Source organism: Aphelocoma coerulescens, chromosome 6, assembly GCF_041296385.1.
Source record: "Aphelocoma coerulescens isolate FSJ_1873_10779 chromosome 6, UR_Acoe_1.0, whole genome shotgun sequence".
In the NCBI taxonomy this organism is placed as follows: domain Eukaryota; kingdom Metazoa; phylum Chordata; class Aves; order Passeriformes; family Corvidae; genus Aphelocoma; species Aphelocoma coerulescens.
Window position 1 is genome coordinate 33,580,959 of NC_091020.1, and position 27,512 is coordinate 33,608,470.

Genomic DNA, 27,512 nt, shown 5'->3' on the forward strand with positions numbered 1-27,512 from the left:
GTCTTCAGAAGCAATGCAGGGAATTCCTGAAGAGAAGAGTCTTTTTTCTTTTTAATACAAAGAAGAGTCATAATATTTTTATAAGAATTTAGAAGCCTAGTTCCAGACTTACCTAGGTATCTGAACTGCATGAGCTCAGATCCTCAAAGGTAATTATGCACAAATTCACATGAATACTGACAAAAAGTAGGCATTTTCACATATTAGAGGAGCTGAGTGACAGTCCCTTAGGCAAATGTGTATTTCTTTTAATTGTGGTACATTTTCAGTGTTTCTGATTTTCTGTGGCGACTTTGAAACACATTGGGTCTCCAAACAGCTGACAGCTCATCCTTGGGGATGAGGCTTTTTGAGGACATCCACAGCAGGTCAGGAAACAGAGCTGCTCAGAGGCAGAGGACTTGCAGGGGATTCACGGAATCACAGGATGGTTTGGGTTGGAAGGGACATTAAAGCTCATCCCATTCCAGCCCCTGCCGTGGGCAGGGACACCTTCCACTATCCCAGGTTGCTCAAAGCCTTGTCCTGCCTGGCCTTGTACACTTAGGGAATGGGGCAACAGCACAACTTTTGCAGAGTACTGACCCACAGGAACCATGTCCTTGTTTCTGGACACTCGTGGCCATGTTTTCGTCCCCTGAGAAGCCATTTACCTGTAAACATTTACTAATGAATCCCATGAAGTGCCAGATTTTTTCAGAATTACCCACCAAGTAACAGCACAGGGGTTTTGTGAGAGATTTAATGATAAGTGTAAGGGGATCCACCCCAGTGTTGATAAAACATCATTGATCTACCTGGCAGCTGCAGTGCCCAGAGTCAGGATTTCAGGTACATCTGGTTGCAGCAAAGGATCCTGCTGCTGGTTTGGAATATCTTCACCTTTTTCGCAGAACTGACACTCTCATCCCATTTTTCTTTGTCTCCTTAACCCCTCTGCTGCTGTTCCTCCACAGGATCAAAGCCTCTGGGCTGAAGCTGCAGCTCTGCACCAACGAAACCCAAGCCACCCGGGAGAATTTCGTGAGGAAGCTGCGGGCCATGGGCTTCGACGTCTCGGTGGCCGAAGTGACCGCGCCCGCGCCGGCCGCCTGTCACCTCCTGAAGGAGCGTGGCCTGAGGCCACACCTGCTGGTGCACGATGGTGGGACAGCACTGCAGGGACACAGGGAGGGAGGGAGGGAGGGGAAATGCTCTGTTTTCCCCTTTGCTTTAGGATGGATGAATAGGTGTCTGAAGAGCGCTTGATTCAGAGCAGGATTTATTTATTTATTCATATATCGACATGAGTGAAGGGAAACACGAATCTGGGGAAATGCCATCGCTTCCATGGGATCTGCAATGGTGAGGGATTTGTGATTTTGGGGTTTTTTCCTCCTTCTGTAGATCTTATCCCTGAGTTTGCTGAGATTGATAAGACAAACCCAAATTGCGTGGTTCTTGGAGATGCAGCAGAAAACTTCACCTATGCAAACCTTAATAAGGCTTTCCAACTTCTGATTGAGATGGAGAAGCCTGTTTTGATTTCCCTTGGAAAAGGGTGAGTTAAGCTCTGTCTGTCTGAAGTCTCTGCATTTTTTAATAATATCTTTAATGAAGGTCAAAAAACAGTGTGGGCACTCACAGTACCAACTTTTCAGTTTTTAATCTGTATGCCTGTGCTGAGAGCCTGATCTGATCAGGAACTGTCAACGAAGAGGACTTTTGTTGCTTTAAGAGAGCCTCAAAACCTCATAAGAATGGAGAGTTTGGGTTTTGGTGTGTGACCCCCAAGTGAGTGAGTATTTAGTATCTCAGAGGTGAGAACTGTTGGTTTAACTGCTGCCTGTAGCCACATGTTCCTCTCTGAACTGAATATAAATGATTTTTCATAGTGAAAGAAACAGATTTCAAGCAGGAAGTTATTAATTCCTGTGCTGAATAATGACAAATCCCAACAGCCTCCAAGGAGTTACTCTTATCTGTTGCGTGATGCATGGGTTTAAAGGAGACTGTGCATATTTATCTTGGGGAAAGTGCAGTGACAACTTTGCTCAGTGGTTCAATAGACTGTAATGGGCATGAAAACCCTTCCTAGTTTGTGGGTTATTGATCCAGCAGGGGAGAACTTATCAGTGGGAAGGAGCAGTTAAATTCATTGTGTTGCCTTACCTGACACTCATGCTCTAATCCTCCAACAGGGCTGAAAAATCCTTACTGTTTCTCAGAAGGATGAGGAGAAAAAGTTGAGCCAACAGGAGAATGGCTAATGTACATAAAATAATCAAATTTTGTGTTGTGTAATACCATATTTCAAAGCTAAATATAGAATCAGCCTTTGTTTAGGAACTGCATTGTGATCAATGCAAAAATGCCTTTGTACCCTGTGCATATAAAAGTATTTGGTCATTCATTAATATAAACAGCTCTTTTTTGTTACTTTTATGAAATACTATTTTTCATTAAAGAAAATAAAGATTTTGGGATATTCAGAGCTCAGTTTTCACCAAGAGCACATTGTTTTTTAATGGCTGATCATTGAGGTAACGTGAATACAAGTTCTCTGGTGAGTTCTTCAACTCAAAGGAGGGAGATTATAAATTGTGAGAATTGTTCTCCTGCCTGGAGAAGCCTCATTGATGCAAAGGGCCACGTACAAAACCCAGCTTCATTTTTAACCTGCAGAACCAGCACGACTGGGTGGACCTTAGCAAGGTGCCTGCCTTGGGCCAGCAGGTTGGTTTTGGGAGAAGTTTTAGTTCATTCCATAGAAAACAAAAGTGTCAGAGTCACTGAAGCAGAGTGCCCTGCTCCTGGAAATGGAATGATTTACATTTAGCATCTGTTTTGGGCTGAGAGTGGGAATTGGCTTTGTAATTTCTTCTGTCATGCCACTGTCAGAAAATTAAGCTGTTTACGCCAGACTATAGAAGGTTAATGGCTGTTCTAGCAAAGGTCAAGTGGTCATTTTAAAGGAAGGCTGTGCTGAATAATCGAAAATGGCAGAAGGATAAGGCATAAAATCTTAGCTGACTGCTCATCCTACCTTTTTTCCCTGTCGTGTGGAAACCTGTCTTTGCTCTGCTCAGAGCTTGGAAGACCTGTGTGAATGTGAATTGCTATTCCAGAAAAACTCTCTGAAGATACCTTCTAATTCCATGAGCTTCATGGCAACGGGAGCATTTTTAGAAGGAACAAAATTCAGGTTGGAGGGCTTTCTTAGCCCTGATAAACAGGCTTTCCTTGTGTTGGGGGCTGAGGCAGCAGTGATGATCCTGTTTGAGGTCTCCTTGCAGACACAATGAAGGATCACAGCTGCTGGTTGGTGCCAGCCCTCATCTTTTAGCTGCCAGGGGGTCTCTGTCACTGTGCAATAAAATGCAGCCCAGTCCATCCTGGTCTAAGCACACTGAAATCCCTTTGAACCACTGAAGTTGTTCCCAGATGGGTTTCTGGTCTGGGATCCTTCCCCTGAGCGTTGCATGGTCCTGAGCCTGTCCTTTCCTTAACTCCTGGTGTTAAACCAAGGCCTGGGATTTTCTGATTACTTGACTTTTTATGCAGCCATATGGACACCTATAAAGGCCCAGAAATAATAAAATGTGGTTTCTTTGTCTTTAACTGCCAGCGTTTTCATTTCATGGGAACTTTATCACTTTCATTTCCAGACGCTACTATAAAGAAACCGATGGTCTGAAACTTGATGTTGGAGCATATATGAAGGCATTAGAGGTATTTTATAGCTTGAATTATGCTTACTCGCCCTGTGCACCTTGTTAAAAGAGCAACTGGGATAAATATGGGTCATCTTCTGTAACTACTCACCTTGGTGGGGGGAGTTTCCACACATTGAAACTCATTTGCTGCGTTCTAAAGATGGGTGGATTCATTTATTTTCTGCCTTTGTTCCTTTTTTGGTTTAAATTTGTTTTATTTAAAACGTGAACTTTTTCCATTGTGGTGCCTTTATTGCAAGTGAGGCCCTTGAAAGGAGAAATCAGAGAAGAGAAAAGTGGAATATTGTGTGCAAGATACCCAGGAAAACCTGCAGGTCCATGTTATCTGTTAAGCTCTTCCTTGTCTAGGAACAAGCCAGAAACAATTTTTTTCAGCATAGCACTGATGTTTAGTTGCAGGAAAATGTAACTTCTAAAATCTCCTTTTTCAAATGTAACTTCTCAAAACCTAGATTTGAAACTCGGTTTTTCACTTGAATCATTAAAATTATATCAGGTGGTTGAAGAAATCCTGTAAATCTTTTAGGGCCCTCCAGTGCATTTGATAGTTTTATATAAAGGATATTTGCTGTAAGAGTGATGCTCTTAACAAAATGAGCAGTACTGGAACTGAGATTACTCAGTGATGGAGAACGTGAAAGATTTGTACCTTGAGGTGTTTCAAGAGCATTTTCTCCCCTGCCAGAGAACTTCAAAACCCTTCTATTATCCAAATTCTCTGATATTTACCTTCACCTGCTAATCCATTGTGTTACTTAAGGGCAAAAATCCATAATCACAAAGGTTTTATAACTGGAGTTACAGAGTTGAACAAATCCTTTTCTGATCAGTGTTTTTTGTGTTTCTCTCTTTTTTTTTCCCCCAGTATGCTTGTGATATCCAAGCTGAGGTTGTGGGGAAACCAGCAAAAAGGTTTTTTGAGTCAGCCCTGGCAGAGCTGGGAGTTCCACCGGAGCAGGTAAGGTTGAGGTGCCGTGACCACGGGCTGTGCTGTGTGTTTCTGCTCACTGGTGCTTTTTCCTGCTTTGCTGTAACTTTGAAAAGTTACAAAAGAGGCTGAAGGAGAATGTGACCAGGACTTAATGCCTGGCAGAGGCAACAGAGGTGCCCCAGTGTCTGGCAGTCTGCTTGGAGGCTGCAGGGTGGTGGGATTGATCCCAAAATGTCATTTATTTCCTGTGCTGTCACACAGACTGCCTTTTTTTTTTTTTTAATAAAAGGGGGGGGCAGAAGTAAAATATTTTGTAATTTTGGTGAATGGGAAGCACTGACTGACCCCAAACCTTCTCCTATATTCCTGTCTTTCCAGAAACATACTGAATGTGTCGTGCTTCCTCAGTACAGCCCATTTTTCCCCCTCTCTGTAGTTGTTCCCAGCTCCTCTTTATTGATTTGTTGTTCTGTCACACAGCACATAAGGATGGGTATGAGAAGACTCACAAACAGCAGTGAATTACAACACAATAATTCCATCAGGGGGGTTTGGGTGACATTATAAACAACAGGAGCAAAGTTTGGGTGGCTTGTAGGTCCCTGGAGCCTGGAGATGAAATTATAGCCCTGTAATTCAGAGTGTGCTTGGGTTTTGCTTTATTACAGAGTGGGGAGATGGAAAAGACCTAGTGGGCCATCTAATCCATCTCTTTCCCCATGCAGGAATGTTCCCTGCTCCGTGGTTATTAATGTTTTGTCCAGAGTAGTTTTCAGAGAGCTGAACAACTGTCAGTACCCTGGGGGTGATGTTCAGCCCAGTGGGTTTTGTGGGAAGGCAGCTTTTCCTGAGATTTATCAGGATATTTCCCTTCTAAACTGCATCTCCTTATTTCTAGTTTTACTCTAGTTAACAGCCAAAATGCCTTCCTGGATATTTTCTCCATCCAGTTATCTCCAGACTTGTTATCATTGCAGGAGTTGTTTTTTACTTAAACTGTGTGGTTTAGCTCTGCTGCTTCCCTTCATTCAGTCCCCCTGCTTTCTTCTGTACTCCCTTCAGTCTCTCCATATCTTCCCAGGAACAAGATAGCCCAGTCTGGACTATCCCTGGAATATCCCAGGTGCAGCCACAGCAGTCATTCAATCCATTCATCCAACCAGCAAACCCCAAAATCCTTTTCAGACTCAGAGTAGCATTGGAAGAAAAACTATCTGGAGAAAAAAAAAGAACAAAAAAACCCACAAGCCACAGAGCTCAGCCCTTGGATACCTTGTGTAAATCACACAAATACAGGTTTGTGTGTCCTCTCAGAGTTGATTGGGGTGCAGGAGTAGGAGGGAAGGTGTTACTGCTGAGTTTTTCCCTTTTCCATAGGCAGGGAGGTGCAGTTTTCCTCAGACACTTTTTCCCAGCTCAGGGACTGCCAGGACCACTGAGGGAAGGCACCATTACAGGGATGCAACACCAGAACTCCTGTCTCTAAATCCTTGCCCCAGGAAACAAATCTGATGGAATGCATCACCAGGCTGGCAAAAATGGTCCCATAGGATGAGCCCCAGTGGGTGCTTCCCATCAGCTTCAGGAGGATTTGTTTTGGGTACAGAAAAGCAGCAATAGTCCCCAGGAGAGATAGTTTACCCATTCTCTGCTTTTGCCATGGTGCTACTAGTGCCTAACTTTGTATTTTGTCAGAGTTTTGGCTCTTTTTTCATGTAGTTTCTAATATGGGTATAGTATTTTATATTCAGAGAGATTGGAGATGAAGGGAGTGTGTGCCAAACCAGGAGGAATGCAGCAGACATCACTGGATAATGGCACCAGTCACTCCATGCTTTCCACCATGGAAAAAATAATCCCCACTGCTGGAGTTAAAGCCTGCATCATGATTTACACACGTGTAGGAGGAACAAATTACAGCCAAGCAAACTGCCTTAATTCTGACATCTTTTCCTAACTTTTGAGTGCTTGACCTTGCAACTTTAGTGTACTTTTGGAGAAGGATTTGCAGGTTGGTTTAGTTCGTGGTACCCAGTAATAAAACCTCAGTATATTCACTTCAGTAAGTTCCTGTAATGCACTGCATTACATTTTAATCTGCATTTGTAGTGACATGACAGGGGCTGGTTTTACTTGCCTTTGCTTTTACAAAATGTTTATTCCAATAATTTATTCCACCTGTGGAATGCATTTAATCCATGCCATCATTAAACCATTTTAGATGAGCTGTACTTTTGAAAACGTATTACAATTTTCTTTCACTTGGCTTTTAATGAAAAATACCTTTTTAATAAAGCTGTCTCACCACAGTAATTTGAGACAGTGGCAATTCTGAAATTCCTCAAGCTGCTTTAATCAATAAAGTTATCAGCAGTCGTTTCCCTTGATAACTGCTTCTTACTGGGACCCTGACTTTGCCTTCTGCTGCTGAGATGTTTTCAGCCTGCACTTAGAATAAGAGGAACTCCCCAAAGTCCAATTTTCATTTTAACCTTTCCTCAATGGCCTAGAAATAACAGATTGCCAGTATTACTTTAATAGATTGGAAATTTAAACCTCTTAGAGGTAACCAGACCTATCTGACAGTTCAGTACTATGACAAAGAATAACACATCTTAAAGGTTACTGAAATGCCTAATTCATGTGTTTTAAGGCAGCTGTAACAGTGGATGATTTTTACAGCTTTACAATAAAACCTAAATAATGTTAAGGTTCTGGTAGTTTTATATAATCATAAAAAGTTCTCTCTGTAGCAAATTATCCTGTTTTAATGGGAGTTATGGCAGGTCGTGCTGGAGTCCATAAACTACTGGTAGTTCAGCAATTCCCATTCCTGCCACCTGCAAGTCTCAGGTGGGAGTTAGTGGTGCATGAGAGCAGAGGGAGGTCACCTGGGGGTGGCACAGGGGACCTGCTCCTGTGCCAATGTCCCCTCCTTGCTCACCAGCCACAACGGGGCAAGATCTTCCATCCCAAAATAAAAGTGGCCAAGGGAAGTTTCAAGCTTCAGTCCAGCTGAAAGCTCAGTGAGAGCTGTCTGGCCCTGCACCTTTGGAGTTCTAAGATAGAAACAAGATTAAAATTAGCAGTAATGTGGGATCCTGAAGCCTGGGGGATTATTCCTTGGGCTAAGGAGAACAGGGAGAAAAGTAAATCTGTTGTACTTCTTGTGTAAAGGGGCTTAATACATTAATCAAGGTTTGGTGTATAAGCTTTATTTCTTTATAGTCCTGGCACATTTAGCTTGATTAAAGTTATTAAATCTATAGCAAAAAATCTGTTTAGGCATAAATATGTCTGACTCTGGAAGCATTCTCTGTGCTAGATATTCTGGTGGAGTTAGCACACTGCCTTCTGTGCATCTCTCTGTTTGCATCCTCCATGGGCTCCAGCCTCCAAAACATCTGAGCTTGTCCTGGTAAACACTGCCCTGCAACACAAGCAGGGCTGGGCAAATCAGGGTGTTCTCATCCTTCTCCCTCCTTCATTTCCTTACTCTGTGATTCCTTTTCCGATCAGACATTTTTCTGTGATCAGTTAATGAATGCTGAAACTCTGCAGACAGAAACTACCTGAGGTTCCCCCTCAGCGCCCCAAGAGCATCTCTAAAGATTTATTAGTTTTGGCTGCTCACCTCGCTTCAGCTCTGGGTCTGTGGCACAGGCAGCACCAGTGGCATTGCTGACTGTGGGGATTATATTTTGCCTTCCCACCCCTAAATTCTTGGAGGTCGTGTTCATCTTCTGTGTTCTCACTGCCCCTCTGGGCTGAGTCTGATGGGGACCCTTTGAGAACAGGGTTTTCCCTTAGCTTTGGCACATGTGCTTTATTTACTGTGTGTGTACAACCACACACCACCTCTCACCAGCTCAAGGAAATAGAAATTACACCCATCCTCATTCTTTGATGATTTGTCTTAAAACCCAGAGAGACTCACTCCATTTTTCCCCTTCTTTTTAGTTAATTTGTAGCCAATCTAAAAAAGAAACTTCTGCAGAAGGCTTGAGCAGATTAATGGTGTGTGATCCCTGTGTAAAATGTGAACACAAATGAAGATCTTTTAATTCCTGCTTTCAGTGGGTATGTGACCTTTCAGTTTTATATCTTTCTCTCTCTTCTTACCATATTGCAGTCAGAGAGGAAGTTAAACCCAGGTTTGACAGGTAGAGTTTTTTTATTTCCCTTGACAGCACACCTTTTGACCTCTATCTTCTTGCCAATGATTTTTTAAATCCTAAATGATTTGGGAATAATTGCTCCTCCTTTAGTGATTATTGCCCTTCACCGATAGTAAATCTGTGAAATCCCTGGGGGCTGGAGCACATTTCTGTATGCGTGTGCCACAAGCTGGCCTGGACAGGCATCGCTGCTCAGCTGCAGCTGCACCTCCAGAGCCACCAGTCTTGCAGGAAAACTTCCCTGGATGGGGTAAAATACAGTCCTGGTGAGCAGGAGAGTGCTTAGTGGGCTGCCCTGCTCTGCCCTTTCCCCTGGTCAGGGGAAATTCTTTTTAGGGTTATGAGGACACAGGACTGAAATTGTCTTTGCTTCAGAAATCTCATCCCGAATGTCAGGATTCGGGCTGAGCAAGGGCAGGCAGGTGGTGCAGCTCTGTTGCCTCTCACCCTCAGGGAGGTGGTGGAAGGAATTTTGGAAGAAAAGGGGGTTATAATCTCTTAAAGCCAATGGTTGACAATGATTAAATATCCTGGAGCAGCTTGGGGGGAACTGGTAATGGTGGTTGGCTGGGGGTGGTGTTGCCAGGTTCTCTGTATACAACAGTGGGATGATTCTCTTTTCCTTATCCACATTTACATGCTTTATTTAATAATTACTTAAATGTAACCCATCATTTTCTCCCCATTTCATGCTGGATTGCTGGTTTGGAAGAGTAGTAAGGAAAGGTGAACTATGTACAGGAGGAGCTGTCCCAGATCTACACGTTTGTAGCTCAGTTTGGTCTATGAATTCTCTCAGAAAATGTAGGTCTTTCCTGAGATCTCCTTTACATGCTCAGTAATATGTGGGAGAAGATCCTGTTGCAATTAGAAAATTCATAAAAATAGCTCTGGAGGTTTAGTATTTTTATTCTTCCTCAGTATGTGTTTAGCCCTGCCCAGCAGATCAGAGCTGGGGGAGGGATGGAAATTCCGGCAGGAATGTCTGGAGTTGGAAGGTGCTGTGGTTGTGAAAGCCAGGCAGTTAAATTTATGAAGCAAAAGGCTGATTCATCAAGATGAAAATCAAATAGTTAAAGATGCAGCTAATTTTGTTTTAGGTAAAATTCAACTTTGATACGAAAGGTGCAAAAATCTCATTGATAAACCACATTGCAGACTTTCAGATCTGTGCTTCCCCAGTTTTAGGTGCTGCCTCTGTTCTCTGCAGAATAATCCAGGACACCTTTGGGAGGTGTAAAGCTGATTTTTTTGATCATTAATGGAAAATCACTGTTTTGTGCATATACTGGGTTTTGTTGAAACTACAAAATGGCATCCCCCAAGCATTTTAAGTTTGGAGAATAAAATAAATGTGGTAGTTTGTGATGCAGGTTGATAAGCACTTGAAATTTTGTAGATGTGATTGTCAACAGAAAGGACCCCTTGGCTGATACATTCTGATTTAATAAATATCTTTATCAGAGGCAGGAAGGTGCTTTGTGCACTCTGTTTTTATCAAACACCAGACAAATCTTAGCACAACCAGTTACTTCTTTGGTAATCTACTCGCTTTTGTTTATTAATATTTGCATGTACTTAAGCTGATGGTAACACAAACCATGCTAGGCCTGTACACATCGCGTCATATTATGCAAACATGAAGAAATTCCATTTTACAGTGACTTCCCAAATTTCTGTATCAACCTGAGAACAGGTTGGGATCAAGCTCTCAGTGATTACAAGCTTAAGCTTTTGACTAGCCTGTAGAACACCAGATTTAAGAAGCTAAGCTTAATTTAAGCTGCTTGGAGCGTAGCAGGAACAGATTGTTAGGAACAGAAGAAGCCTAACTTCATCAAACTCACCATTTTCTTTGAACTGTGCCCAAAATCCCTTTGATTTCTGTGATTGATTACAAATTGTGCAGGTGTGTGCTGTGCCAGTATATTGCTGGAGGAGCTCTGGCATGAATTACCCTCAAGGTAGGATGACTTTTAATCAATACGATGACAATATTATCTTGTTTAATTTGTCCGATGGCAGCATTAAACCTCAAATCAAGCTGTTTGTTGTGTCAGGGGAGGGTGACAAATGGCAGAAATGAACTTTTCCTGTATTTCACTGCCCTGACAGGCCATCATGATCGGGGATGACATCGTGAGTGATGTTGGGGGAGCCCAGCAGTGCGGGATGAGAGCGCTGCAGGTGCGGACCGGCAAGTACAGGTCAGTGCCCACCCTGCACATCCAAACCAGAGCCACAAGGCCAGGTTTTTTCCATGCCTTTTCCAGATCCTTTCCCCTTGGTGTCAATGTAGGCTTGCATTTATTGTCTGCCCAACCACCTCCTCGTGCAGCAGAGGCTTGGGTGGATGGTGATACTTTCTTTTGGGAAAACACTGTGTGAAAGTGGCAGGAAGGGGAAGACAAGAGTGTCTTTGATCTTTTGAAGAAATATTTTCTGCCAAATTACTGCTGTATTTTTTTTTCATCACAGCACATAGAACTGGTGTATTTCCTGGGGTTTGCTTATTTTTTTTCCTGCTGCTGCATGAAAGCGTTGTACACTTGATATAAGACTTGGGTGAAGCCTGTGGCAGGGTTAGGGTTATAAAATTAGACTGTTGACTCAGCCATCCCTGGGGGTCATCTCTCACAGCTTTAGGAAGGGCTCCATATGTCTGCTCTTCCCTCCAGACACATATTCAGCACTGAGGGGTCTGAAACACGAGAGCTGCTTCCCCAGCTCTCACAAGAGTGCAGGATCCTGCAGGGTTGCTCATCTCTCCAGGCGGCCCTGCAAACCCTTCCCTTGCAGGTGTCCCCATGATCCTGAGCTCTCACTGAGCTGTCACAAGTCCAGCTGCTGGGGAGGGCCCCGAGTGCACCTCTAACCAGGCAGTGACCCAGTGCTGAGCAGGTGCCTGGGCCAGGTTAGGTTTGAGGGCAGCTCAAGGTGACTCCAAATGCAGTGCAGACATCTGTCCCTCTGTTTGACATCCTGATCCCAACGCCCAGAATCTCCTTTTAACCATCTCCTCTCATCCTTAACTGTGCCTCCTTGTAGTATGGTTCAGCCACACCCTTTGTCATCTGACATCATTTGTATTTTCACAGTTTTTTTCACTTTCAAATATGGAGACTGTAAAAGAGGGATGCTCCTTTGGGGAGAGATACAGCACATGAGAGTCATGCTTGCCATAAACTGTCTAAAAAGTTATTTTGTTCATTTTCAAGTCAAGCTCCTCGGTTTTCTTTTTTAGTTTGTGTAAGGTGATAAAATAATACCCAGTGCCTTAATTCTAATGGACCAGTAAGTGATGGTTTCTGAGGAAAAAAAGTCAGGTACCAGGGTATTGTATTTTCTATAATTTTAAGATAGTACATCTAAAAATCACATATGTATCTGAATAAAGCTTGGAAAATCTCAAATATTAAAGAAGTAATTGTATAGTTTGTGCTTTTGGGATTATTTGTATCTAATCTTTGTAGTCTCAGGAGCTAGACTGGATGATCCCTTCCAACTCAGGACTTTCTGTGATTCTAATCCCCTTAGTTTCCTAATGGAGGAAATAAAGACTCAGTGGTTGATTTTACTCTGATATTAATGGGGTCACTTGGCAAATCCACATTTCGTTGCCACACAGATACAGGTGCCAGTGAAGAAGGTATCTTTGGACACAAAGGTGAATTAGATCTTTGCTACTGACCAGAGCTCTCCTGTTCCATACTTTGCCCATCATAAAGTATGCCCCAGGTGATGTCACAGCCACGCTGTTCAAGCAGCTGACATCAACTCTGTGTACACACACACATAATTATATATAATCATATGCTAGAAAAACATTTTCTTGTATCAAGTCTGAGTCATGATTTCACAGCTGAAGGGGAGTCACCAGCTGTTCTAGATGGGGAACAAAGATTGTTTTCCACTGTTGTGTTTCCTGTTTCACTGTGTGGTTGGTGTTTTCTCAACTCGTGTGTATTGCAGAGCAGTGAAATACAGATGAGTGTCTCTCTCAATTCCCCCATGTGGTGCCAGGCCTGCTGTCAACTGGGAGTAAAATGAAATAACTCCTGTTTGCCAGGAGAGGTCAGAGGTGTATCTATATTTTTAAGAGTGGCTTATTTAGTACACTTAGAAAATCAAGACACACAGTGAGGAGAGACAGAAAAAAACCCAAGTGATTGGCAGGATAAATTAAAAATAAATAAAATGTGGTTATTTGGTGGTGGGGTTAGTTTAAAGTCTGATACATAAGATCATATATAGGTCCTGTCTTCCCCTTTAGTCCTTGCTGACACAGAGCTCTGTGCTGCACCCGAGCACCTCTGGATGGCATCGTTGGCTCGTGCACGTCACTGCCAGCCACAGCCTGGGGCTTCCCCACCAGCTAAGGCTGTTTGTCCAAAAGTGCTCTAAAGCACAGAGGTGTTGTGGGTTTGCTGGGCTGTGGAGCGCTGGTGTTGTGGGATTGCCACAGGTTTCAGTAACAGAACCACAGAATGGTTTGGGTTGGAAGGGACCCTGTTGTCTCCCTCCATCCTCACCCAAAGGCTGTCCCTGGCTGGCAGGCATTGTCACCTCCAGTGCACAGGTGTGCTTGGGGCAGCTCTCCTGATTTCAGGGCTCAGTGCAGTTTCCATGAACATTTTAGGAAAAGGCTCTTCCCCCAGAGGGTGCTGGGCACTGCCCAGGCTCCCCAGGGAATGGGCACAGCCCCGAGGCTGCCAGAGCTCCAGGAGCATTTGGACAGCGCTGCCAGGGACAGGATGGGATTGTCAGGGTGTCTGTGCAGGGATAGGAGCTGGACTGGATGATCCTTGTGGGTCACTTCCAGCTCAGGATACTCTGTGATTCTACAGTTCTGTGGGTTTTGAGGTCTGCTGCCCACCCAGTGCCATCCCAGGTTATGCAGGGATATGCCCTGGCACTGCCCCCTCCCCAGGCTCTCACCCTCCTGACCTCTGCAAAGTCTTCTCCACTGCTGGCTACCCTCAGGGTGAGATTGAAAATGTGGGTTAAGCTGCTGCAAAAACGTTCAGTTTTGCACCACCTTGCATGGAGTCCTGCAAGTTGGCTCCTTTCTCTTGCTTCTCTTGGATCCTTAAAGTTAATTAAAATCTGTGCAGCCTGTTTGCTTTAATATGACACACTTTGGCTGTTCCTCCTCAGTTTCAAGTGTTGAACTCTTCTTTCTCAGTAGCCAAAGCAGGCATAGCATAGATGAGTCCAAGAAATGCTATAAATCCTGTCTGCAGCATGGAATAAAACTTCTGCTGGCACAAGTCAGGGCAAAAGTGGGAAGGTGAGGGGATAAGATTGGTGTGTTGGGGTGACCTGACATGGGGTGAGTAGTTGTTGGCCAAGTACAGCCTTTCCTAGGTGTGAAGTCCAAGGGCAAAGGGTCACTCTGGGCTGCAGCTTTGTCCTCCCTCAGTTTGTCCCATGTCCAGGATGGATCAGGCCATTGCTGCAGTCTCCTGAGGGCTGTGAGATTTGCCAGCACTGGGAAATGTGATGCCAGTTCCAGAGTTTCTGTGCACACCTGGCCCTTTGTAGCCAACATCTTTCCCATCTAGGGAAGAACATGTTCTTGTCTTCCCGCACACGGTATGTGCTAATTCCACTTGCAGCTAATTGGCCTTGACATCAAACCAATGATTCCCACAATAACTATTGATTCTGCAATGCTCTGTAATATCCTCGTTCCTCTTGCCTGCAAGTTAGAGCAGAGAAAAATGACTTTGAGGCTTTTCCAAGTGTCTCCTTGTAAGTCTGGAAACAGCTTCCAGGTGCATCAGTGTGTCAGCTCGCAGTTGGGTATTGGCAGGGGGTAAGAATTGCTTCCCCTGTTCTCCCTGTTATTATTGACAGGTCTTGATTTGTAAATAAAGAGCTTTCCACTGCTGGCGTGTGGCAGTAGCCAGGAATACTCATGGCAGTGCTGCCCACTGCCCCTGCTCACCTGTGAGCTCTGGGATGGCTTCGGAATCTGGCAGTGTGGATTCATCCCCTTTCGGTGCCCACCTGGGGTTTCCTCCCTTTGATTAGGGATTTATCTCATGGCTGTGGCTGGTACTGACATCAGAGTCAACATCCCTGAGCTGCCTCATTACAGACATCAAGGATTCTCCAGGGATGGAGGATAAAAGGATGGAGGCCTGTGAGAGCTGCCATCTCCCTCCAGCTCTGCCACTGTTCTCCAGGAGAACTGGGTCAACTTACTTCATGTATCCCTGCTTTTTAATTATCCCCTGAGAATAATTATCCTGACTTCCTTAATAAAGTGGCTTGTGATCTGTTCCTCTTGCCTGATTAAAGAAAACACACAGAATTGGTAGTAAATTGGCTTGCCAGGAGAGAAATCAAGATGTCACCAAGACAAAAGTTGGGACAGAGGAGAAGTCTTTCAGGCTGCCATCAGCAGCTGATTAAGGATTGAGAAAAACAGGTTGTGTCTTCAAATGAAGTTATAAAAGTATTCTTAAAAAAATGTCCACACATAGATAAATTCACTGCTGTCACTGTGTAATTCACTGAAAGCTCATGACAACTTCTGTGAAGAAATAGTCACCTCTTGCTGCTCTGCAGGGAAGGAGCATCCCTCCACCCTCCCTTTCTTGCTCCATGTTACTAACCCAGCCAAGATGAACAATTTTATGAGTTCTTTCCCATCTCTGGGTACCACCAGTGTGTAATGAGAACGAGCAGGCAGAGGCACTCCCTTTGTCCTGTGACACAACCAGAGGCATTCTTAGGGCCTCACATCCTGATAATTAGCCTGTTTAAGTATTAAATGGAAAGAGTTCCAACCCATATTTGCACTGTGAAAAGCTGTATTTTAATTCATGTTGGTTAATGTCTTAAGCAATGTTTGTTAAAGCTGGTGTCAGCAAGTTGATTGTGATAACTGATTGCAGGCAGTCCCAAGGCATAGCCTTGTCACCCTTTATTGCATATTCAGATCATGATTTGCTCTGTCCATGTGAGGATCTTCACATGTTTTTATCAATTTCCTGACCACAGTTTGGTTACCATAGTATTTCAGTCAGCTTCGTAGAGGAAGCTCAGAGTGAATACTGCAGTACCTTAGCGTGCTCTTCTGATCACAGCCTTATTACATCTTCCCAGTATATTCCAGTGTCCAGTCACAGAAATTAGTAGCTCATGCATAAATTTAATTATCTTCAGTCTAAAAGAGAAGTGTGAGTTTGAGGGAGGTTTATTAGCAGGTAATTTATTTGTTGGTAGCATGATAAACCTCGAGGGAGCAGAGTGTGCTCAGGACACAGCCATGCTGTGTGTTAATGTGCTGTTCTGAAAAAATCACTCTGAATATCAGGAAAGAGATCAATCTGCAATGAGAGTAGGATAAATAAAGGAGGAATGGACTGGGTGAGTGAAGAAAAGTGATATTACTCAGCAGTCTGACAGTTCTGCTCTCTGCCTGTCCAATGACTGACTTTTCCTCAGCAGTCCCACTCTAATCAACTCTCTCATCTCCAGCACGTAGGAAGGGAGGCAATGTGCACTTTGCAAAGCAGGGTGGCAGTGACCACATCAGCTGCATTTTTGCTTCCCCTCTTGCCTCACATCCACCCAGCTCATGCACCAGCAGAGACAGCTCAGGTTTCCATTTCTCCTCTTCTAAAGCTGATCAAGGGCTGGAAGAGGAGGAGCTTGTGCCAGTATCTGCTACCTGAAGCCAGAGGCAGCGGGACCTGGCAGGGGGCACATGGCTCAGTTGGTCTTGATGTGTGGGGACTAAACCACTTCCAGGCCCTTTCTGACAGCATCCAAAGCTAATGGCCTTTCTGCTTTCATTCCCTTTTGCTCTGGTGCCTCGATGTCTTGGCAGTACGTGCTCCTCCAGCTTGGGCTGGCAGCCACCCTCCCTGCACAGCCACGTTCGCTCTGCCTCTGCCTGAGCAACACCAGAGCCCTGGGCAGCTGCTTGTCCAAAGTGTTTGCCTTTCCTTCTCCTTGCAGACAGAATTCCTGAGCTGAGGTGGTGCTGGGGGCAGGATTGTCTGAAAGGAGGCAGCTCAGGGGTTTTCCAGGCCTTCCACAGGGTGTGTTCCTCTGCACAGCACCCGCTGTCACCGCAGCACCCATGACCCGAGCAGCACAGTCCAGGAGATGGTCCTTGATTATTTATATCCCTAGAGGCCTTTCCTCAGCACCTGCACAAGGCTGCAGTGAAAGATTCCCCAGGGAAGAAGCCTTTCTCAACACTTGTCCCTTGCAGAATTCCGAGCTGTATCGGCTTGTCCAGCCTTTGACAACATTGATGAATTCCATACCAATGGAAAATCACTTTATTTCTGTGGAAATGTAAATGAGAGTGCTGAAATGTGCTGCAGAAAGGGCACAGCTGGGACAGCTGCACAATTTGGGTTTCACTAGAGATTTCCTTTTTTTTAAAGTGCAGGTTCCTCTTCTCTGCTTATCTTTTTCCTGTAGCTAAATATCCTCCAGGCTCTTTGGTGCATGGAGTCCTCTCAGAGAGACTGCTCTGATTGATAAAACCCAGGCAAAGCATTGTTTTCAAAGGGAGGGAGAAGCAAATAAGAGAGAGACAGGCCAAGTCAGCTGCTGATGTAACTCCCTTGAAGCAAATGGTTCAATATCTGAAATTTAATCTGGCTTGGGTCCTTGCTCGTGCTGTAAACATGCTCAGGAGCAGCAGTGCCAGAACAGTGCCTTGTGCTGGCACCCTGAGAGCACAAAACACCTGAGTGTTCCTGTTTTAATGCTGTTCTGTGTGCCCACAGATGCTGGAGGGTCCCTGCAGGCTTAGCCAGTGACATTTATTTTTTTCTCTATGAGTGAGTTTAACCAACAAACCCATAGTGGCTGCCCTCCATCCCTGGAAATGTTCACAGCCAGGTTAGACAGGGCTTGGAGCAGCCTGGGATAGTGGGAGGTGTCCCTGCCCATGGCAGGGGATGGCACTGGATGAGCTTTAAGGTCCTTTCCAGCCCAAACCATTCTGTGATTCCAGCAGCTGCAGAGGGGATGCAGACAGGTTTTGTTGGGGTGCAGGGACAGGGGCTGCCAGCCTGCTCAGGACAAGGGAACAGCCACAAGGCACGGGAACTGCTGCCCTCCAGCAGCCTCTGCTGGGCTGGGGCTGGGTTTCATCCCCTTTAGGAGGTGTGATGGGACTTGCCCAGAGTTAAAAATAAAGCACCCAGCAGTGCCAGCTTTAGGCCTGCTGCAGCCTGGGATGTGCCTGGTGTGAGTGCTCGTGTGCTGCAGCAGCAGGAGTGTGATGCCAGAGAAGGGCTCCCCGGGCTGCCAGCACTGCCCTGCTCCTGGCTGGGTGCAGACAGCCTGCAGCTGGCCCGGGATGTGACTCACATCCACACTTTGCCCCAAAACCATTACAGTTCTCACTTGTCTGTGGTTTTCAGTCGCTGTCAGCAGTGGGTATGGTTACCCCTCAGCCCTGCTGAGATGAGCTCATTCAGCCCACGAGGCTGGTGCTGCTGTGTGGGGCCTGCATCCTGTCGGGCCTTTAAACTCCAGCCATCAGCCTCCCTAAAAACCAGGGATGTGTGTCTGTGAGGAGCACAGGGAGAGCCTGGCTGCTCTTTGCGTGGATCTGCAGCTCATCTCAAAAGCTTTTCCTTGCTTAACTGCGCTCTGTGCACAGCAACACATCACTTGCTTAAATGGGCACAGCTCAGGCATTGGCTGATCAGGTGTTGCAATTAGGGAAATTAGTGCAGTGAGTCGGATGAGGAGCAGCTGGGGGGGCTCAGGGGCGACCTTCTTACTCTACAACTACTTGGAAGGAGGGTGCAGCCAGGTGAGCTTCTCCCAGGTATCAATCAACAGGACAAGAGGAAATGGCCTCAAGCTGTGCCAGGGGAGGTTTAGATTGGCTTTTGGGGGAAATTTCTTAGAAAAAGGGTTGTCCAGCCCTGGCACAGCTGCCCAGGATGGTGGTGGAGTCCCCATCCCTGGAGGGGTTTAAAAGCCCTGTGGATGTAGCACTAACAAGAATTTGGGGAGGCAGGGTGAGGTGATGGAGCTGTCAGAGCTGAGTGAGTGGATGGGAGCTCACAGGCTGCAGCCACAGGGCTCTTCTCTGTCCCCATTCCAGTGCAGACTGGAGGGGACACATTTCTCACTGTGTGAATTTCCAGAGGGCTCTGTGGGGCAGGACACGGCCAGCAGACTTGTGGAATGACGAGAACTGTTCAGCTCAGCTGTTGGCTGCACAACACTGGGTCCAGGCCTAAAAACAGGAGGGTGTCTGACCCCAAAGTGAAGGATTTTCACTCAAAACCCAGCCTGGCGCCCACCCAGGGTGATATCATCCAGAGGGGAAGTTGGAAAAGCTTCCAAACTCGTTGCTTTCCGTGGAGAAGTGCTAAATGCACGTGTCAGCGGATAATCAAGCGGCGCATTTGCTGTGGCCATGAATCAGGGGAGAGAGGGAATGGGGAAGGAAAGGCCTGAAGGGGGAGGAACAGGATTGGAGCTGCATGTTGGAGAAGAGTTTTGGGAGTGTTGTCCATGTATAACTCGAGGACAGATGATAAGGTCCCATTCAGGCTGAGTCTGTCCCCTAAAGATGACACTTTCCTTTAAGTGTGCTAAAAGTTACTGTGCTGCACTCAAGGTTCTGACTGTGAACCTACCCAGTGGTTTTTGGTGATATTGGCCACAGCTGTGGTTTGAGTCTGCATGATTTAGACTTGCAGGTGCATGGATACTGCTCATGGTGGTCGTGGAAGCATCTGAAGCATCAGGCGAGGTACTGACTGACTCCTTGGTTTCAGCTCTCTGAAATTTGAAGGAGCTTTCCCCAGGCTAACCTTCAGGAGTTTGATCCAAATCTGTGCTCACGTGGCATGGATGACCTTGCTGTTGTTCTAACTTCAAATTGCTTGAACACAGTTCCTCGTGCTTCTGTGCTAAGCTGCTTTGTCTTCTCTAAAAGTGACAATGTGTATAAAATGTGGTGGCAGCTTTCCTCTGAAACTTGATGTCTTCTCCCTCTGGGTGCTGCCAGGCAGCTCCTGTGCTCATGCTCTAATGAGGACACCTTTCCCTCAGCGTTGATGAGCACATGCTGAAATCTGCAGCTCTTTTCAGATGATGAAAGCTGAGTGTGATACGAGCAGTCTCCTTTATCTGTTTTCTTTCTTCTGCCTTTTAAATTCTCATTACACATTTATGATGCTGTTATAGCAGGGATGCCTGGAGCACAACCATGGGCACTGTTTGGTCTCTGGGTCCCCAGAGGAGCTGAAAAAGCTGCTGTTGCTTTGCAAACACCGTGTCAAGAGCTGATTTCATGTGTGCTGCTGGGCATTTTCACCCAGCTCTGATAATGAAAAGAGGGAAAGAATTTTACCATGTCAACATAGACATCTGATAGGAAAGCACTTTATTAGAGACTGAGAATAGGGTTCAGGCATGCCAACCCTTCCTTCTTGGGGTTTTAGTATCTTTAGATCATCACAGCAGTGAAACTTCTCCTACAGACAAGCTGCTTTGTAGACACTGTCACAGCAACAGGCACAGATGAGCTGCTTCTCACTTCAGCAGCCTTTGGGTAGGATTTGTCTGAGTAAGCATGAGGGTATTTCTGGTTGTCTGCTAGGAAATGATGTGGCTGCAGTTGCAAAGGTGCTACACTGGCGTTGGCTGAGCCTGTGGAAGGCAGATGATAGCCCAGGCAGGGTCAGGAATTTACTTCCCATGCCAGCATTAAGTACATGGCCCAGAGAGGAGCTTGAACAATTTTTCCATGGTTTACCCCTTTTCTTCATGAAAGGTTGAAGCCTCTCTGACCCAGAGACAAATCTCTACTTGCAGCCAGACTGTGAAACCTCTTAGCTTTTGATCCCTGGCATTCTTTATGGGGAGCAGCCCCACTGGAGCATTGAAGTGAGTGGCAGGGACCTGAACCTGAGCAGCTGGGATAAATCTGGTACTCCAGCAGTGAGTGCCAGTCCTGCTGCAGCTCCAGCACAGACCCTTGGTTTCATGGAGTGTTAGTGGAGCTGACAGATGTGAGAGTGAGCACACGCTGGAAGAGCCAGCTCTCATCCTTGCAGACGGAGCACTTTTAGTTTTCCTTGCTGGTTGAGATGTTCTAGCAAACACTCAACTTCCTTGTCATCCTTAAACTATGTGGAGAGGTGGGGAGTTGCTTTTTACCAAAACAAATGGACTTTTGCTTTGAAAAGTCCCTTCCTGCAGTTTTTGGCATGGCTGATCACTCTGTTCTCAACAGCCCCTGAGCTTCATGATACAGTAGTTCTGTACAAAGCTGTACTTTTATGTGCAGAAGCTTTTAGAGCTCTTGGAGAGTGCACCCCTAGATGTCTGTCCTGTGGTTTTTAGGGAGAGTTGGAGATGGGGCTTGCTTGGGAGGAGGGACTGGGCTCTGGCATTGTGAGGCAGTGGCCAGAGGCGCTGGCAGACACGCGGCGCTGGCCAGCGCTGCTGCACGTAGCACAAGTTGTCAAATAACATTCAGATAAAAATGCTGCATGTCAGAAGACCATTACAGCATGAATTGAGCCATATTGTGTGTTTACTCTGAGGAGCAGTGCTTGATGAAACACTCACATCCCCTTCCCTACGCTGAATCCTTGTCTCCCCATCGCACACGTGTGGGGGGACTCACAGAGCAACGTTTTCCCCTCTCCAGTCACGTGTGTTTTTCTGCCGTGTTTTTCTGGTCGTTAAATACAAACATTGATGCATTTATTTCTGGAGCAGAGCTTTGAGATCCTTCCCTGTGCACACAGGGCCAAGAGGCACAGCTTAAAGCTGGCACTGGCCACAGGGTTGGGTGCTGACGTGCTCACTTTGAAAGGACTCAGGCATTTTGTGCAAACATATGTTGGAAATGCCACTCGTGACCACCTCAGGGGCATCATGTGGGCTCAGCCCTGCTGCAGATGGACTCCCAGCTGGCCCTGGGCAGGCGCTCAGAAAATCCCAGTGCCCTGAGGAAAGCCTGGGAATCACAGAGGAACAGTGTGGCAGAGCAGAGGGAGGATCCGCTCCTCTGTGGGGCAGCACTGACCTTTCTCATCACAAAAGCATCTCTGTCTCCCTCCATCAGGCATCAGTGCATCACTCAGAGGTGCTGATCTCCTCTGGGGGCTCACAGAGGCTCTGCTGAGATGGCTCTTCCCAGTGTCCTGCCTCCTGGGAGTGGAGCGAGAGGACAGGTTTTGGCTGAGGATGTGGAGGCCGGCTCCTGTTCATACAAAGTGGGTACAAAGACCTCAGTGGAAAGGGTTAAAAAAAACCTGTCTGCATTTCAATCAGGCTAATTAAAGTGGCTTTTTGTAGGGGCTGGCAGGCCCAAAGTGATTTGTGCAATTAATGCCTTTTGTGTCTGTCTGGTGGGGTTTTTTCTTACCTCACTCATTTATGGGCCGATCACCTCTGTGCAATTCATGATTTTAAGGTTAGAAATAACCTGAGCTGGATCCTCAACTGCTCTAAGGAGTGGAGTAAATGGGAAGAGCTCTGCTGATTTACACCTGTGGTGCTTTGGAACCTGGAAATAGCTTAGCAAGTGTAAAAGGGAATAAAAAAAGGTTTCTCCATCCATCTGGAACACATTGCATCCATCAGGGGAAGGAGAGGCATTTGTGAGAGTGAACGCTTCATTTATCAGTGTATGAGCTATTGAAAAGCCTGGATGTAGCTGGGATAATTATAACCCAGATTAGTCTTCTTGGAATGGAAAAGTAACGACAATCCTAATTTTACCAAATCCTCTAAAACTTACTGTCTATTTGTTTAACACCCTTTCCTATGGCAGGGGATCCAATAGATTTATGGAGGTGCAGTTTGGCAATGTAAATATTGGGAGTTCATCTGCGTGGCCGTGGAGTGCTCTGGTTATTTTCACTGTCACCACCTGGAGGCCGTGGGAACTGAGGATGCAGGTGGGAGCACAGGGAGGCACAGGCCAAACATCAGCTGGAGTCACTCAAAACATTCTCCTTCCACTGGGCTCTGCAGGTGAGGAGTACCTGGCCAGCCTCAGCGGTGGGTAGGAAGGGAACAAAGCTTCTTCCTTCCCCTATTCAAGACCTGCCCATTTTTCTTTCCTGAATATTTGTGGTTTGTTTCCTGCATGCTTTCCCATCCCTGTAAGTGTCCAAGGCCAGGCTGAATGGGGTTTGGAGCAACCCCAAATGGCTGGGGAAGTGGAAGGGTGTCCCTGCTTGTAGGTGGGATTGGAACTGGATGGTTTTTAAGGTCCTTTCCAACCCAAACTGTTCCATGATTCTCTGTAAGGAGAGGCAAGATCTATTCAGAAATTCCCCATGCAGGGAAGGTCAGAATATTGGATATTTGGAGAGCTGACTGCAGTCCCCCTGTGCCAAGCCATGGGTATCACCTGTCCATCACAGAGTCTTATCAAAACTGAAAACTTCTGCTGGATGCAGGAATAGCAGCACAAGAGGGAAAATCCCTTTAGGACAATACAGGCTTTGATAAAGAACAGAGGTTGTCCAGAATCTGTGAAAAAGCAGGTAAAGGAGCAGAGCTCTGGACCTGGAAGCTTCTTTTGCTGCCATTATTTAATAATAGAGGAAAATGCCTGGGCTGGGTTTTAATAATTGTTTCTGGTCTTTTTTGTAATAATTCATAACTTCTAGGCCTGTCTGCGTTTGTGGCTTTATGAGCTGTGCTACCTTTTGGCTGAATATTTACTCTTTTCTTACCACAAAAGTGTCTTTTCCAGTGCAGCAGGAGAGCTGAAATGCAGAGTCTTGATTCGCTGTTCAGCTCTAAAGCACTTTGGGATTTTAGAGTTTTTGCAAGCACGCACAAAACTCCAAACAACAGACCCTGAAAGATGAAAATAATGGTCCAAAGACAGAAGGAAAATTTCCTTTGCCTCCTTCTGAGTCGGGTTTAGTCCAAGGGGTTCGGTAGCACTTTAGGCCTTTGTGCTTCAAGACACAAGCCAAATTCTCCCTAATAAAACTCAAAAGGCATTTTTCCTTCAGGGCACAAATTCTAATATAAAATCTCCTGCATTTTCCTAAACCACTGTCAGCAACTGGCCACTGCTGAAAGGGGAATGCACAATTAGCTCAGGCTGCCTGACCGAACCAGCATGGAGGCTTTTTCTGGCTTCACCTTCCATAGGAGCACACAGAGGGGGCCCTGTCACCAGTATTGTGGTGTTGTCACTGGGAAGGCCACCAGCTCAGGTGGGACAGGTAATCAGGGAGACAGGAGGGGTTTGGGATGTGTTTGGGGGTGCATCAGGAAGCCTCTTTGCCAAAGCAGTATCTTCACAGTCCCATGCTCCCAGCTCCTGTGCTGCCATCCCTTGGTGCCTGACTCACATTTCTGCAGACATCCAAGTCCTGAAAAGTTTGGGTGAGCTGTTGGATGGTGGTTTATGAGGGAACATCTGTGCTTTGCCACCTGGGAGCTACAAAACAGTTGGCCTGAGCGAAACAGAGGAAGGATGAAGTGATGGGGCAGCAGCAAAAATGTACCTCCCTTTTTCCAGAGCAGAGCAAGTCCCCTCAGTGCCAGCTCTGCTCCACATTTAACCCTCCTGTAGGCAGGTTGCTGATCCTGGGAGCCAGCAGCAGCTCCGAGGGCTAGGAAATCAAAGCAGCTTCCTGAGGTCTTTGTATCTCACAGGTTTCCTGCTGCAGCCTTGGCAAAAATGGTACCAGTGAGGGATCTGACAGTGGCTGTGCCTCGTGCTGCCAGCTGTGCAGCAGCTGGGGACGAGGGAGTGTTGCCCTCTGTACCTGGCAGTGTCATCAGGCTGGAGAGATGAACAGCTCTGTTCTCTCCCTGTCTGAAGCCAGTGGGAGCCTTTCCCGTCATTCCTGGCGAGCTGGAAAAAGTCTTGCACCTCCCACATATATCACTTTCTTCCTGTTTTTTTGGGTTTTTTTCTTTTAAAACATCACACCCCACAGTCACAAGAGGCAGGGCTGTTTTTGAAATCCTGACCTGGGATAGTTTTCGGCTGCAAAATGCTGTGGCAGTATTTGTGCTTTGTCTTGGTAGAGGATTTTCATGCCATGTTAACATGGTGTGTCTTAGAAGTTGCTCTTGGAAGGTTTTGGGAAGTGCATTACAGGAGGTGATAAATAGGGTGGTTGAAGAGGGTGGGGTGAAGTAACTTCCTTACCTTCCATCCGTGCCTTCGACCCTCTGCTTCAGCAAACATTATTTAGCTCCAAAGTGCTGCTGCTGGCACCCTCCTCCCACACCCTTGTGTGGCCATTCCCAGGAGCTCTGTCCCTGCCAAAGCACAGCCTGTCACCAGAAGGAAAGGACAATTAAAAGGAAGCGGTGGAGTTTGCCATATAAACGTTTAAACCTTACCCAGGCTGAATAATAATGCAGAGCGTCGTTCCGTACAGGCAGATGCTTCCTGGATTGAAAGGAGCCACTGGATCTGATGGGAATGGATAAACAGCTTTGCAGCTCCCAGTTTCTGCAGCTCAGGTCCCTGGTGTTGTCCCACTCACTGTCCCTGCCTGGCTGCGGGTCGCTCAGGGAGGCGGTTTTGTGAGCAGCCCAAATCCTGTTGTTGAGGGGTGTAGGTGGAATCTCTGTCCCAGCCCCAGCATGGGCTGTTCCTGCAAGGTTCAGGGAAGGTGTACAAGGGGAACATCACCAGTTCCAGCAGCTCCAACTGCCTCCTGATGCTGGCTGCCTGCTCTTGGACTTCTGTGCCCTTCTCCTGGGAGCAGAAATCATCTCTCTGTGGCTCTGGGCAAACCAGAAAAATCGAAAACTTCCCTCAATCCCCTCTCTGATGCTGGCACTGTGCACTTCTGCTCTCCTTCCCAGACCACCTCCTGCACGGGGTGACATTGCTGGGGAGGGACCCCCTTGCTGATGGCTGAGCTGTTCCCACTCAGCCCCCTTCGGATGGTGTGGGGACACCTCACAGGCATCACTTCCCAGGAAAAGCCAGGCTCTTCTCTGAACCCCCAGTGCCTCAGGGATGGACTGTTGTCACCCTCCTGACTTTACCTGAGGAATGAGGCTGTGTTGAGGGAATGGAGCAAGAAGACGTTTGGGGGTAGAGCAAACCAAGCCATTGCTGGGCTCTGTAGGTGGAGAGGAATCCGGGACTGGAAGCGGAGTGCTGGCCCTGCTCTCAGCCAAACCCACACACACACACAGCCAGGTGGGTTTTATCCAAGAGAGCAGCACTCAAGGAAGAACAGACAGAAAAAGCTGTGGTGCTCGTTCCAGCTCACGTGCAGCTGTGTTTTCCAAAGGGAGAATTCCACAGTGCTGTGGGAGGGGCTGGAAACAAACCCCATCCTGCAGCCCCCTGCGCAGAGCATCGCGTCCGTGCTGTCCTGACAGCAGAACAAACTCACTCGTCCCAGGTGGCCATCCTCGGGAAAGAGGCTGATTGCCAAGTAAATACAGGAGCTGCTGCCTTTATAGGAAACTCCTAGAGGATTGACAAGGCAGTAAAACAACAGTTTTCTATAGCAATTGCTCTCTGGGGAATCTGGTCAGATCGCTGCGTTGCAAATGTACAGAACGCCTGCCTGTAGAAATCCTTGAGAGTGTGATAGGATTTAATCAATCCCATTTGTTTGGATGGAGAGGCAGCCCAGATCTCCGTGGGAGATGCCCAGGAAATGCTGGAGGCAGAAAAACCTGTTAAGCAGGGCTATGTGTGGCCCTGTGAACAGAATATACTGAATTTCGCCTTTTTTTATTCAGTCAACCCCCTCCCCTTATTACACCTCAGGTGTGTCCAGTCTTTACTCATCCTGTCATTTTCCTCATTTTTTTCCCTTCCCTATCTCTTTGCCTCAGACTCCTGGTTTTATTTATTTGTTTCTTTATTTATAAAGTGTGCCTTGATTCCTTCTTCTGCTTCCCTCTGTGCTGGGAGGCCACAAGAAGCAGTTGGATGTGATGTTCTGCAGCCCTGCTCACTGTGAGGTGTGGGAGGAACGTGCTGGGGGTCCTGGTGGGTTCCCAGGGATGCTGTGCTCTGTGATGTCCCTTCAGGAGAAAGTGACAGGCTGCAGAATGAGCCCCCCACCAGCAGTGGGCTGTGGAGGTGGGTCCTGGCTTTGGAGTTACACCAGTTTTACACAAATCCCAAATGCAATCCTAACAATCCATGTTGTTTTAAGGGGGTTTTATTTCCAGACAAGTGACTTTCTCAGGCACATTTTTCACTCCCTTTGGAAACTCTCGGTTCTGCTGCTTGTCCAAGCTGTGCACAAGCAACAAATAGTGATAAAGAACAACCTATTGGCACGGGAATGCAGGGGCCAGCTGGTTGGACTGTGTATTTATTGGACTGGAGATACTGGCAGCATGGAATGATGAAGATCTGCTGTTAGTTCAGGCTTCTCCTCTATCTGGTTTGGCCAGCTGTCCTTTCAAATAACAGGGAAGTTTCATGTAGTTACAGGAGACAGGAGAAAAGTTTCCTCTCCTGGTTTATCCGAGTTTGCAGTTTGCTCACCGACCACATGTTGTTTACCACCACTTTTCCTCCTTCCCCATGGCAGCCAATTCTTTCCCTCCCTTTGTTTCCTGGATCTTTTGTACAACAAAATGAAGGAGGACCTTTCCAAAGGCCCAGCACTATTGTAAAGCCACAGGAGGGCTCGGCACAGGCTGATCCTCCCTGGAGAAGCCAGGCCACGTGGCTGTCGCTATGTTGTCAAGCTTGTTTTG

General features: G+C 46.5%; 1 protein-coding gene across 3 annotated transcripts in view; it reads left to right on the top strand.

Annotated features, from left to right (window-relative positions):
• LHPP (phospholysine phosphohistidine inorganic pyrophosphate phosphatase) overlaps positions 1–27,512 on the top strand; it is a 72,723-nt gene that overhangs the window by 10,403 nt on the left and 34,808 nt on the right. For all 3 annotated transcript variants that reach the window (XM_069020226.1, XM_069020225.1, XM_069020227.1), the window contains exons 2-6: positions 957–1,144; positions 1,387–1,540; positions 3,648–3,711; positions 4,582–4,674; positions 10,941–11,032. In XM_069020226.1, the coding sequence (XP_068876327.1) occupies positions 957–1,144; positions 1,387–1,540; positions 3,648–3,711; positions 4,582–4,674; positions 10,941–11,032 (591 nt within the window). The remainder of the gene's footprint in view (positions 1–956; positions 1,145–1,386; positions 1,541–3,647; positions 3,712–4,581; positions 4,675–10,940; positions 11,033–27,512) is intronic.